At 31.4% G+C, this 15,580-nt stretch overlaps 1 protein-coding gene across 2 annotated transcripts in view; it reads right to left on the minus strand.

Annotated features, from left to right (window-relative positions):
* Positions 1-15,580, minus strand: part of mAChR-A (muscarinic Acetylcholine Receptor, A-type) — a 199,233-nt gene that overhangs the window by 16,322 nt on the left and 167,331 nt on the right. For both annotated transcript variants that reach the window (XM_067045524.1, XM_067045523.1), the window contains exon 6: positions 2,679-2,784. In XM_067045524.1, the coding sequence (XP_066901625.1) occupies positions 2,679-2,784 (106 nt within the window). The remainder of the gene's footprint in view (positions 1-2,678; positions 2,785-15,580) is intronic.

The raw sequence follows: 15,580 nt of genomic DNA on the forward strand, positions 1-15,580 counted from the left end.
ATGAACATAATCAAACTATCTGTATGAAAAATAAATAAATAAAATAACATAATGATAAAATAATATAGTCTCTAGTCACATTTACAGTCTAATATACAATATTACACAATCGACCTGAGGATCCATGAGTCCACTCTATCCCCCACCTGTGAGGGGTAGAGCAGAGCTCAAAAGATCCCAGCGCATCCCTCTCGCCGCATCACTAGTAGTGAGTCAGTGGAGGCTGAGCAAGTGCGCTAAAGCCGCGAAATGTAAAATTCTTAGCGTGAGCATTCCTACATACACTTTAATGTGCGACAGAATGCAAATGCGTTTTTTTGGGGGGGAGCTGGAACAATACTACCAGGAGGGTTTCTTCCCGGTCCGGCAGTATTGTTAGCATGTGCAAGGGCCCTAAAAGGGACATAATTAATAAATGACTCAGCCGTACATTGATTTACCGCCTGAACTAGCCTAATCAACCAGTTCTAAATTCAATTCCTAAATATGCTTTCTATATTCTTTTTCCACACCACAATAAAAAAAAAAAAGAAGATATTTCTTTTGATGTCTAAGCTTGTACGACTACAAATGTATGACACATGAGTTATACAGTTGAAATTGAGAGACGACATAGAGACCTCGGTCTACAAATATAAACATGAGACAGCCCTTTATGACAGCCATGGGATAGGAAGGACTAAAGGGGAGTCATTGAGGGGATCTATATGAATGAGAAGGCGACAGGGCTACTAGGGTTCGGCCTGGGCGCCACTTTGTGAACTACAATCCTACAGCGGGGGCGGATCCCCTTTTAGTACCTTATCTTCGCCTCTCTTGGACCACTCGCCCTATCGAAGTATTTATACCCTCATCTTGTATCTCTTTCATCGACCATTGGCTTCCGTAGCTGCTTCTCTAATTACACTTGTTCAGTGAATTCTATTGCAGAATAAAAATACATACGGGAATATCTTATATTTTGATTTCATTATGATCAAGATTTATATTTTGGCTTTGTAGGCGACTGTCCAAGTATGCTGATTTTTGACAGCTTAAAAATCAGAAGTTTCATCATTACCCACTTATTCTAAATTTCATTAATCCGCTTAAACTTCTCAGGGTTTACCGAGCGCAGTGTAATGCATAATAGACAAAACCTGAGTTTTTATATTTAGTTTTTTACATTCTAATTGCAAACTATAACTATTTTATAAAATTAATAGGCAATTTTTTTTTTTAACAGCAAACGCAATAGTAGTATAAACTCCTCGAAATCCGTTTTATACAAATTAACAGTTTAACTTTCTCAAACAATATTCTAGACCAATTGTAAGGACTCTTCTATAAAATAAAAAAACTGTGACAAAATTCGTTATATAAAATGTGAAATAAAGGACTGTTTTTGCATGACCCACCGTATAGATCATATCTTCTGGACAAATTGTGAAAGGAGTTACACCATTCAAAAAATATTAAGAATAGTTCTGTTCGGAAGAAAACATCTTTCCATACTGCTCTCCTCTAAAGCCATGAAAATCTGACATATTATATTTTACTAAAAGGTAAGAAAAAGGTGCAGATATTATTTCTTTAATTAGATCGCAGTTGTCGTTACCTGGTCGCTACGCTCGCTCAAAAGGTTTAAATAAACCTCTAATGGATCATTTCCAGTGGAAGTAGGAATTGGATTGACATAAATACGAAAAAAATCCAGTTTATGTTTTTGAGCCTACAACTAGGGAAGTAAAGTTGGGCATGCCTAACATGGAAATAACATTATTATTTATTCAATATTCTTCATTATGTCTATCTTTTTTTTTTTAATCACAATTTTTAATGAACCATAACCAAAAATCATCTGAAACCTATTTCCAATTTTTTTAGAACTCAAAGTTCACCTTAAGTTCAATGCATTTTGGACAATTTAATTAGCCGCACTTTCCTGATTCAAACAATATTTTCATGTTCATATAAAGGTGTTCCGAACAGGCTTCATATGATATCTGACTCAGAGCCTTACTTTATCGAGAAAAAATGTGAAAAGGTATAGAAAAATTAACCCAAATATTGGTTACATCAAAAGGAGATGATATTGACACTCAAATAGACGTTAACATTGTGATTAATTCTCGGACGATTCAATTTCACAATAAACAAATTATATAATTCATAAAACATCATTAAATATTATTATATCATTGCATTAATATATTACCATTAATATATTATTGCATAATAGAGTTTACTATTACGGTTTATATACTACATACAATATTACTATAGCTCTATAGTACTTATTGATTTTTACACAGATATCAAATTGTTTGAATTAAAAACATTTGACAAAAACGTTTTTTGTTTTTAATTAACTAACGATAATAATAATATCGATTTATGCTCATTATCTTAGTAACGTGGTTATACTTTGGAGCTTGCTTATCTGCACTGTAGCCCACAAATCTGAGGCGAGTGGTGTTCCATCTTAATACCTTTGAATTTAAAGATACTTCTGCGGATCTACAGAGTACAACCAAATATAAAAAGGATAAAAAAAAAATTAAATTCCTTTACAATATGATTATTAATAAAGAAACTAAAATATGTGTGTGATAATTAATAAAAAACTGAGGAAACGTATAATCTTAATATTTATGTAAATAAGAATAATTATAATACATAAGAATTGAAGTACGTACCTTTTGATACTGATTTGGCTCTAAGACAACTCCATATTCGGAAGGATCTTTCCCGGAGTTTTCAAGTCTCGCCCTTTTCCAGTCTTCTAAATCTACAGCTTCATCACTATAATATCATAATAACAATAATAGGTTAGTAAAGTGATGTTTAAGAACTGTATTATATCGAGTTTTTAAGTATTTTAGAAAACATTATTTCTGAATTTGTAATGTTTCATTTCAATTTTATCGTATGACATAAAGGAACATCTCTTAAATAATGAATTTAATAAGGTGAACTTTAAAACGCTATTTATAAATCAGAAACTTGGCTTTTTTTTTTTTATTGGTTCATAAATTTTTAATGGTAACATTTTCTACCAAAAACTGGCAAACAATTGCATAACTTTGAATATCGAAATGCTGCAATAATTAAATATCGGTTATAAAATGCATACACATACAAATTAAAATTGTGGGGACCTTTCCAGGTGTTCATAATGCGATCTTAGTCACATCGGACAGTCCCTTAACTAACAAGAGAGACGTAACTAAAAAGCTACAGAGCTGTGATTCTGAAAATATCCACAGCAGCCAAATCTCAGTGGCGTCGAGAGTGCATTGGCATTACAAGGTCGCTTGAAGACCACTATAGCTCATGTTTGCATCCATGATTATTCTCTCTATCATAGAAGAAATATAAGAAAACACCTTTCAGTTTAGTTTCTACACTAACGGTCGATCGATTTGACCATATGACTGACTATAGAAAAAAAAGTGCTCCGTTGTTCATAAGTAGAGTGTTTCAGAATGACATTCATACATACATATTCAAACATCAACTAATTAATAACATAAGCAAATTACCTCATTTTTCAATCATTCCTTTTCGAAAGATTTAGTCCCCTCTCATTATTTATTTTAGATTCGGTAAGCATTCACAGAGGAAGCCTAAGAATTAGTACTTAGTACATTTATAAAAATTACGCGGCTGTAGTAACTTTTGAAGAAGTAGCAAATCTGAATATATTATATTTACACTTTGACAAAATACCTGCTTTAGAGTCTATGACAAAAAGTGAATATAGATACATCACCTTATACTAAAATTTGACATAAGGGTGACAAGGAAACCTCATGTCACGTCAAAATGGGTTTTATAATCGCTTAATATTGAGTATAATAGTTTCCACTAAGACTATTTCCTTATGGTCTCCAACAGCGGAGTCAAGGTAGAATTCGGAGAAGAAGAAATTCAAAATGATAATGAAGAAAACCCAAAGGATAAATATCGATATATTAATAAGAAAATATCGAAATATTGTTAATAATCATCTATATCGATATCATCAATAAAGTTGAATTCCGAAATGAATATGAATTCATCAAAATCTAATTTCGAAATTCCTTATTATAGCTTTTCATAAAATGTTTTAGTTTTCTTTCATGAAATTATATCATACTAAGTAGAAAAAAACTGATCAAAACATTTCTAAAAGCCTGATAAAGATCAGTAAGGCTTTGTATCACGAGGCTCCGGAGGCTCTCTAGGAGAGGATTGCGAATGACCTACAACAGATAGAAACTGAGAATTAGGAAGTATATTATTGAGGGATGGAACCGACAAGGATTGACAAACCCCAATGGTGCGATCTTGGGGAAATACTTTTCTGCAAACCATTCCCGATTTCAGAATGGATAGTCCCTGACTATCTAGTGTTAAAAGCCATAAGGGACATGACTTTCGGGACAAACTTCATTGCATTGGCCAGATCATCAACTCTGAGCCCTAGTACAAAATTTCAGGAAATGCTATGAAATTATCAGCGGTCAGTTTTGAGGCATTAAGGAACGTGCTCCAGATAAAGACATGGCGACTCCCCCCTTCTGGTAAAAGAAGAAACTACTAGTATTTTGAAGCTTTATGTATGAGTGGCTGATGACATTTAATATTTGTGCTCTGAGAAGAAGAAGAGAGTCAGCTGACGTAGGAATGCCATGGTCCGGGTAGAAGATTAAGGCTATCTTGGACTGAACTTAGTTATTGGTATAACGTAACGTATATTGTATATTTGTCTCCACATAATACCACACTTTGCCAAGTCCTCCAAGTGCATCAGTTACAGAAAACTGCAACTTTTTTTATCAACGATTGGTAACTTATTTTAAATTATTTATCTTTTTCTCATGTACCTTTATCGTTTATATACGTTTTAAAAAAATAATCTATAATTATTTTGATTTTTCCAGATGGATATTTAAAATAGAAACAGAAAAGGCTGAAACTGAAATACAAGGCCTGGTACACGTAAATATGAGCTGTGGTTTGTATTCCAAGGACTTATTCAGTATAATTGAAGCTTTGTATAAATTCACTGTTTCTTTATGACTGACTGTATAACTGTAAAGGCATTTTACAATTCATTACGGTACGGACTCCGTTTTATTCTGTTATTGGGTTTAGTGACAAATGAATCCGAGAATATTAAATTTGTATTTTATAAGTGTTGAGGGAAGGCGCAAGATGTTAAGGAAGCTGCCGCTCGTAGGAGAGATTGTACCAGTACAAATTGGTTGGGCTAAGAGACTGATGCCAACAAATGGGTTCATCACGTGTCTCGGCCGACCTCTCTCGCCTCCTCTATCAGCTTTAGAATTCCCTATAATATTTATATATGGTGCAAATGCTAAAACATATTGCCGGGATGTGATTCGTTTTATGATGAAATTAAGTAATTCCTGAAATAATAGTGGAATTAAAGCATCGAGTAATATTATTTCTTATTTTGAAGTAAATTTTTGATAATTTCATAAAATAAAATTTATCTCAGTATTTTTTTTTTTGGGTAGCCCAATGTAAGTACACTTCTGTCCTCTGATGTTATGTTATTCAAAAATAAAAGTGCTCAACTTCATCTAATATCATACTGACTGATCGCTCCTACGTCAGCTTAAATGTATGTGGCCCGAAAACCTGATTAGTCACTGCGCTCCTCTTTGTTATTTATATTTGTACTTTGCAAATTCTAAACGCTATATAAAACATTTTTCAAGAAATTAAAAAAAAAAAGAAGTGTGAACAGAACATCATAAAACATCACAGAATACTCATATTTAACTGAGATAAGTTTTATTACATGAATTTATAAAAAAAAAAAAATACAGAGGGTGAAGGTATCGGCGTTGTAACGCGCCTGTCTCAACACAAAGTTTGCGAGTTTAAGTCCCCACTCCTATCCCAGGTTTTTTTCAAGCATATAATTGTATAATACTCACTCACAGCCTCACCCCGGGGATTTGTGAGGCCCGTTAGCCAATAGGTGGCACTCACAAAAATAGACTTGGGAGTGACGAACCCACCCTAGGAAAACAACATCATGAAACGCGTGATGTATTTCCTAAGTACATCGCGTGAGGCCTTGGACCTCGACGATCTGTCGCGCCAATGATAATAATAATAAGTACCACTCAAATAGACTCCTCCAAAAAGGTTCTCTGAAGCTCTATTGGGATGAATCAATAATTACGGACCATACTGTACGCTATAATAACCCAGATATCTTCCTTATAGATATAAGAAAAATGTAAGCGGAACTTATTGATGTCGGAATCCAAAACGATAATAATATAAGTTCTACTGTGGGAGAAAAACTAAGAAATATCAGGAATTGGCGATTGAATTGAAGGAACTGCATCACTTGGAGGGAGTTACCGCAACTCCAATCATTATATCCACCAATGGTCTCGTATCAAAATCCACAGTGAATGGTTTGGGAGTGTCTATTAATGTACTAAGAGAGGCTCAACAGTCGGTTCTCTTAGACACAGCACGCATAGTGTGAAAGGTATTTAATATTTGAAAAAGGAAATAATTAAAAAATATGAAGGTGATTGGACTTATGTTCCCCACCTCGGATACCCAACACACAATAGCGAGAAAAACCGACAAAAAAAAATAATAATAATAAAGTACAATTTTTGAATACAACCAAAGCATCTACATGAAAAAATTGTTTTGACTTCAGAAGTTTCAAAGAATTAAAAAAAACCCAATGTGCACTGGTCTCTCTTACATCGTATACGACAATAACAACTCTCAATTATTTTTTTATAATTATTATCATCCTCAACACAAGATCATTCACAATATAGTTTTTTTAAAATTAGTTTTTACGCCACGTACTTTCATTGTTTCATGATGTCTTGACTGTTACAATCATAATCTAGATTAAATATTATTACCTCGATTTTTTTGTTATTCTTATCATTGTCTGTTTTATATTAATACTATTTTTATTTCTTCTTTTCGTTTATTTGAATATAATTTCTTTTTACTAATATTTATATAATTTTAACCCTATCTTGATTTTCTTTTTTGTACCTTTTGTATAAGCTCTACAAAGGGGGGCGAAACTTCAGTAAATAAATAGTTATTAACTATTTCGTTTTCTTTTGACTGCACTCCTGACCATCTTCTTCATAATTTGAAACAATACGGTCAATTATTGTATTGTATATATATAATCTAGGATAAAATATGAATTTAAACCAATTAAAACTACAGGATTTTTTGTTTTTTGCCAAATTTGAAATAAGACATGTGAACATACTCCTGTCAGTCAATTTTTATTTTTTTATGGTACTGAAATTATTTTTTTCATGAATATTAAATTTTTGATTTATATTGGTTTCAATAATTAGCTGAACAATCATTTCTTCGTTGTGTAAGTTAAGAAGGGATTTATTGAGATCTCGAGGCCATCTTTTCAAACGCCTAGGAGGATTATCTGGCAATGAAGCCTGGTTAGAAAGTGGGTTTGGGTGGTTGGAAAGTTTATCATGGAAGGATTGGGATCTGGTTCTGGCCATATCGGCAACATATGGAACATTGAGATCCTTATGGATATCTTGATTTGCGACAAAGTTAGGTGCATTAAGAATTTTGGTTTGTAAAGATTGGATACGAGAAAAATTCGGTAGTTTAGTGGAGCCTTATAGCTCAAATCTGTCCAGATAGGCCTTGTTGTGTTCATATAAATGAGTCTTTTGTGATTAATTGGAAGTTTAAACAGTTTGTTTAGTAAATGTTGTATTAGTCGGAATCGACGAGCAGTTTCCTCTCTTTTCAGTCTTGTGTGAGGATTCCAAGTTAGTCGTTTGTCAAGGTGTAGTCCAAGATAACGAATCTGTTCTACAGGGGTAAGAGGCATATTATTAAAGTATACTGTAGGGCAGTCGGCAGGTTTACGACGAAGAGTAAATGTGATTTGATGGGATTTGTTGGGATTTATTTTTATCCTCCAATTTCGACACCATTCTTTGAATATTGTGATATGGGAGTCGAGAGTTTAGTGAACTGTGAATGATCAAATTGTGAGATATTGTCTTTATGATATTAACCATTTGCTTGAAATTATCTTACGTTGTAAATCTTGAACAAAAATTGAAGACAACAACGCCTTAAACGAGCGAGAATCAACTAACTTGATGGTTTGAAATAATCCAGTGTGCGGGCTCAGCGACATGGTGGCTCAGTAATGTTTTTGACTGACATTAAGTACAATACCGAAACTGAACTCAAAACCCAACGGATGCAGTGAAAACTCAGGTGTAGAGATATTCTCTAATCCAGAGTAACATGTGTGGCCAATAATTATGGACAAAACTTTATCCTAGTTGATTAAAATGATCGTCCTTTTGAAAAATAATCATCTTAGTGTACCACTGTGCGACAGCTTATGACTGAAGGGAAGGGGCCTACGTTCTCCCCCAACATAAGCCCTTTTGAGGATGTCTGCGGTACGCTTCTACAGTGCAATACGTAGAAGAATGGGGAAACCTGGCTCGAAATGCTTGATTACGTTTATGCCTGACTGTGCGAAGGTCTCAATTGATAATATAAAGGGTCCAATATTGACCACTAGGATTAAAATATTTTTTTTTTTTAAATTTGGATAGTTGATTTTTTTCTTTTTGGAGGTTATTTTTTTAAAATCCAAATATAATTTCATTAATAAATACCATAATTTGGAATAAGTATTAGATCTAATATATGTTATTCAACTTCTTGAATTTCTACTTTTTTGTCAGTAGTAAAACGAGGATGATATAATTTTTTTTTTAATTGCGTATTCCAGCATATCCATTCTTTATTTATTTTGTTTATTAGCCTTTAATGTGTGACATTTTTTTTTGGAAACCATCAATGCAATCTTCTTGATTTACAGCTGCAACCATAAGTACCAAGTTACACAAAAAGACTATCAGCAATGATCTTTCATATTCAAGAAATGAATCTAAGATAGAGATGTAGGGAGTACGATTCTTTTTGGAACATTTCACCCCCAATATCTAAGCAACCCAAAAATATATATATTTTTTTTTGGAAGAAAATAGTTTCAACGTTTACATGTAAGCTGGTACAAGGGTTAGGCGCCAGATGATGGCATCAATAAGTAGAGAAGGATGCCAGGATGGGCAGGCACCAGGCTATTAGGCCATTATTAGACGTGGTCTAAAACTCGATGGGGACAATATAAAACCTTATCGTCTCAAATGGGATACTTGAGATGAAGATGGGGCTATTTAAGACCTTCTATTACCACTAATAATACTATTTTCAGACACAATCTAGAATAAATTTGAAAACGTTTGGAAAGTAATTCATAAAAAATGTTTTGAGGTTAATAACTTCCAGTTGAATGAAATTTGTATTAAATTATCATAATATAGTACAACGTTTCGGGACCAATGTCCCATATTCATTTACTTTAAACCTCATAATTTAATTTCATATAGGAAATCATGTCACACTTTACACTGTTTTTTCTATCATTACTTATTTGTGCATCTTCACTTCTCCTAATGAGTAATAGTAGAAAAGAGAGAACAGTGTAAAGGGTGACATGATTTCCTATATGAAATTCAAATCATGAGGTTTAAAGCACATGAATATGGGAGATTGGTCCCGAAACGTTGTACTATAATATAATAATTTAATACGAATTTCATTCAACTGGAAGTTATTAACCTCAAAAAAATTTTTATGAATTGACTCCCCAGACTTCCTAAAGAGAAAATCCAGTTTGGAAAGTAAATAACTAAGCAATAAATTCAGAATAAATTTTGTTTGTTATATTTTGTTTTACATAAAAATGTTTTTAAAATGATAAATCATTGTAGGGCAATACAGTAGGAAATAGTTTAAGTTTTACTTAATGTTTTTTTACATATACTGAACAATAAATATTGTATCATTTACTACCAAAATAATGTAATATGATTGATAAAATTAATATAAAAATTTTTTTTTAAATCAAAAATTTTTAAAACAAAAATTTATGATAAACTATTGAGGGAACTGAAGATACCATGACCCCGGTCCATTTTTAAATCATATATACTGATATTGATGACTGTGTATCGCTGGTTCATTATGGTCCAACTCTATGATCATTTTTAAGTCATAACAATAAACATTTATTATTATGTAATGTGGGCACTGTATAACCCCTATCTATACAAAATTTATGAATCTTTAATAATTGTTAAAACAAATTAAAAAATTGGTGGAGGATTCTTCAAAATGAAAGGATTAATGCCATTTCAGTGTGTATTAAATTCTCAAGAGAAAGTAATGTATTCTCAAAGTATTTATTACTTTTTGGGCAATTTATACACTGGAATCTTAAAGGAATGAAAATTTTTATTTATTTGTTATCCTATCCAGTTGCACTATTTTTTCAAAATTTCAGGAAATACAAACAGTAGTTTCTTAAATAATTATTCCACAATCATAGAAGGAAAATTGGCTTTACTACATGAAATTCTAATGTTTTTTAAATTATGAAGAAGATGGTCAGAGATGGGTCAAAAGAAACAAAAATAGTTCGCAACTATTTACTTGCCCTACTTTGTACAGTTTCATCTTTGTTCAAAGTTGAGATATTTAGAAAGGTTTGCTATCTCAAAAGTGTCTAATGATTTTCAGCTCATCAATGAAAACATTTGCGTTATTGTGGCTTTCAATTTTTTTTTTTTTTGTGGTGCAGGATTCCTTGACACTGTTGCTGTAGGTTTGTACTTTTACAATAACATTATTGTTTTTTGCCCTACCATTAACTCTTTGCTTACTATGCGCAATGTAATGGAGACGGCGTTCACAAATCCCTTAAAGACTTTAGGGATTAATCATGTGCTGCGTTACATATATTTATAAGGACATTCATTTGCTGCAATTATATTGTACGTTAAATATCAACAGGATATTCAAGTTGACACCAAATGAAGTTGTTAAAAACGCTTTTAGGGGTCTAATAGATATAATCCAGTCCATGGAACTCTTATCAATAAATAATTTTTAAAAAATAGTTTCTATGAAACTAAACACAAAAATACATTTCTAAAGCTTGTAAAAAAAACTGCTAAAAAGAAGTTGTCTTGAAAGAAAGGAATTTGTCAAGTAGTGTAGTGATGTGTCAAGTTATGACGTAAACCAACGATTTTTTTATTTCAAATTTTTCCAAACTTAATACGGATAAGCATTAAAAAAACAGTAACTAGACGATTAGTTTGATAAAGTAACGAATTAGAAATTTTAGGTCTTTCCTTCGGTTTTTCGCCTACAAATCGTAAACGGAGGATTCAAATGAAAAAGTTATAACAAACAAATTAAATTACATTAAATTATGCACCCAATGATTACCATATCGTATTAATTGGACCAAGTGATATGGTCATAAACCACTGTCTTTGGTTGTTCCTTGGCTCTAATAGCTGGTCTGTCGTAGTCCATTCTCGAGCAGAATAGTTAAGAGGTTTTAGAACCTCCTGAAATGTCTTTCAGTCTTAAGCGTGACCGAAAATAGATATTAAAATAATTTACAGATGTATTTTCCATGACATTGTTTTTATGCAGCAGACTCTAATATTATTAAGAACGTCTTTTAGTTTCTTCATCATTAATTTTATGAATGCCAATCTTACTATTGTTAAATTCACAAACACTGAATTTATAAAGTGAATATCCCTTTCATAGTTATGGAAAATTTTTTTTTAGAAACTAGAGCTTAGAATATAAATATAGACTATACATAGTTATGATGTTATTTAATTTAAACTTTATTAAATTTTATCATGCTTTGATTTCTGTTTATATCATCACATTGATACGTATTCCCTTTGTAATCTTGTAATAGATGTCAATTTTTTTATAAATTACACTAATAACGAAATATAACACTTTTTTATTGTGATTGAAGGAATGGTGGAGAGCACGTAAGTAACCCTAACCACTTTTTGCAACAGCACTTGGAAGCGGAATATGAAAACAAGCAGGCTGTGTTAGCCGTTGAGTCCTAGGAACCCATTAAGGGCTGATTTACACAGCATTATGGTCCCAACTAAAGCGACATTTGAATTGCGGGAATTTGTCTTCTGAATCACTTCTACCTACACTTAGCGTGCTTAATGCTCGGTTAGCCCATGTCAAAAGTGCTTTGCCTGGCTCCGAAGTTTTATTGTTGTGACAAATCACAACATATGTATTTTTTTTTTTTTAGTGTGGTATATACAATTTTAAATGTTAGTAACAATTCTAAAAATCTTTAATTTCTTCCAGGAAAGGTTCTGTCCTCTCCTAATAAAATATTCCCTGGCTGTGACTAAATAAAATGTTGAGGAGGTATTTTGAAGTGTAAATATAATACAAAGGATTCTGTCGGGGTTTAGTTGATTGTTTATAAATTACAACAGCCAATACAATCAGAATAGAATTATAGTGTGTAGGAAAAATTGTAATATTATATTTACAATATTAAATAAAAAAAATCAATCTTCACAAAACTATACCAATGTATGAAAAATCCTATATTTTCCCCACTACTTACACATTTTTTCTCCATCCACGTTTCGGGTGGCTCTTTCATCATCTTCTGGACCATCCATCTTAATATTAGTTACTTAGTCATATATCCATAGAAAATAATTTATATAACTTATACTGGATTTTTTTTTTTAAATTTTCAATTTACTTTTGGTTCATTAAAAATTTTCAGTTCTTTTCTACTTTTTTCTATTTTGTTAATTACAAATTTTTTTTAATATCTGTAATTTATTGACAGCTTATTTGTACATTTAATATTTTCTATGTTCCTTAATTTCTTCTTAAAGAAATTCTATTTTTAGTTAGTTATATTTTAAATAGTATTATTTTATTATCTCTCTGTATTTGAAACGTACACCAAGTGTTGCTGATGTTTTAAAAATTTATTTTATTTTTTATTGTTTTAGTATAGTATGTTTTACTTTAGCTCATCTTTTTTTCTTTGTATTTCTTCATTTTTTCTTTTCTTCATCTCTTGTAGACTAAGAGTTTTCTAGTTTCCACTTTTATTTCTTTTGTTTGTTTTTCTTATCTTTTCTTCTTATGAGAATATATTTTATATTCTTATCTAATTATTTTCTTTTGTCAATGTTCTCACATTTGGTTGGTACAGGGTTGTGTGTGAAAGTACAAGTGACATAATGAATAAAAACAAGCACTAGCTGGCACCTGAGTGGTAAATTGAGAGTAACAGCAGCCGGTATCCATCGACAAAATTCACAATGAAGCCCTCGAGTTTATATCTTACTATTGGTAAGATTAATTACTTAATAGTGGAGAATAATACTCGCAGGTCCCTGATTTGTTTTTGGGGTCAATGTGTATCAATTTCACCTTTGGGGTGAAACAAAGTCCTTATCAGAAAGATTAGTCATTTTTTTTGGGGGGGGGGGGCTTATAGCGACGTCTATATGAATCTTGTCTATTGTCAGAATCACATTGAAGAAAAAGCTCTTTCACGTTCTTCAAAAGCTTGCTTAAAAGCAAGACCTAGAATCGTTAAGATTGTTTTGTTCATCATCTGCTGAGACAGAAGTTATATTCGAGGAAGATTTGTACACCTCATTTAATCTAAAGTTAGAAATTTGATAGACACATAATGATTGAGCTCATTTTTAAAAGAAAGTGAATAGTGAATGATAACCTATGAACTGCTCTCATGATATGGCTAGAAAGTACTAAGAGTAGGAAGTAAATATCACTACTTATGGGCAAAGAATTTTCGAGGACCGAGAGTAAAAACAAAAAAAAAAAGCTATGAAATATATAATTAATGAATGCTTCTCTTTATTGAGTGAACCCCCATCAGACTTGTAATTGACCTCACTCTTAATGTCGTAAGCATAACAAATGTGCCTACGACTCACCTTATAATCAGACAAAAATAGACATAATTTGAAAATTAATGTTCTTTTCAATCAAATCAGAATAAAACAAGTTAGAAATAAAACCTGATTATGAATATTCATTTCTTATAACTAACATTTTTATGTTTTAATAATTGCATAAAAAAAGGATATTAAGTCCTCTTCACTAGATATGTCACAACACCTGACAAGCATGCTTGACAAACACACTCTTATTACATGCATAACCGCCATGATGCAACTGGACACAGACCTGCTAAACCGCATGCCTGCTAAACAGAAAAATAACACGATTTCCAATCAGAAATTGTAGACATTCCTTTCAAACTCAACTATCATTAGGACATATGCACATAATTCATACTGTTGGTAAAGAATCTTTAGATTGAATAAACTAGTTGGGCAAACATAATAATAGTATATTTTTTTCTTTTTGTGTTGTACGAATTCCCTACTTTTTACGTATATAATATTCTCTAGTTTATCAACTATTAATTAATTGATAACTAAAAGTATGTCTCATTTGATGAGAGTTGTTTTACGCTCCAAAGATAACATTATAATGCATTGTTGCTAAATATTGGGATGCACTGGTCAGTTCTAGTACATTCTTGTAGGGTAGTTTTAAAAAGTTTTCCATACACGTTTGACTTATAATTAAAAATCCAACTCTATTATGTCATATGATATAATAAATGAATAGTCATTAAATAAGAATAAATATTATATAATAATTTATTAAAGTCTGTCATTATTTATTTGGAGAGAGGATTTAGATTAGGTCAACGTGTTTGACCTCGGTCTATGAAAAAACGTTCTCCATAAACTTTTAGTTTAAAATTAAATAATCAACTTTATTATATCGAATATGACTAGTTACTAAGAGAATGTACAAGAAGAAATATGATATTATTTTTTTTTTAAATGTAATTATATTTTAGGGAGAGGGGTATCATGAGATTTTTGTTTTTCCATGTATTTTACTCCAGGCTTATATATATATATATATATATATATATATATATATATAAATGTGGCTTATTTCTTTATTATTTTATAATACATCATCTCTAAATTCAAATCGTACTTATTTTTAACAACTGCATAATTTCCACTGCATCTCCTTTCCCGAATAGCCATTGGTTTATTTTTATCGCAAAAAATATCATGATTCTTTATTTTTCTTCATTTCATTGAATCGGAACAGTTCGATAATGATTGTTTCCGATCTTCCATTGTGTATTTCTGATTCATCACTTAAAGATTTACCACCACTCTCGAAGTTTGTAACTAACTGTAAAGTGATCACACTAATTTTAGGATATTTTTTTTAACAAATATTAATTATTCAAGCAGTATTACACCGACTTTTTATTTTTTAAATTTACAACAGATCCAAAAAGCTACCCTTCGCAGTAAATTTCGATATACTAACTTGAATAATGAGAGAAAAAACTTTGTCAATATTTTAATCAATCGGTACCAATCCCATGTTATATCCCAACTTAGCAAAAAACAAAAAAAAAATTAAATTTAGAAAATGATCTTGGTAAGCTAAATACTCAGACAAAAAATATTGGTTTTATTTTTATAGTATTTTTTATTACCCTCAAAAGTATTTAGTATGTGTTGTGATAGAGTATCCGTAAGGGGTAGGAGAAAAAAAAATGATT

This window comes from Halyomorpha halys, unplaced genomic scaffold (assembly GCF_000696795.3).
Source record: "Halyomorpha halys isolate HHAL.00 unplaced genomic scaffold, Hhal_1.1 Scaffold170.1, whole genome shotgun sequence".
NCBI lineage: Eukaryota > Metazoa > Arthropoda > Insecta > Hemiptera > Pentatomidae > Halyomorpha > Halyomorpha halys.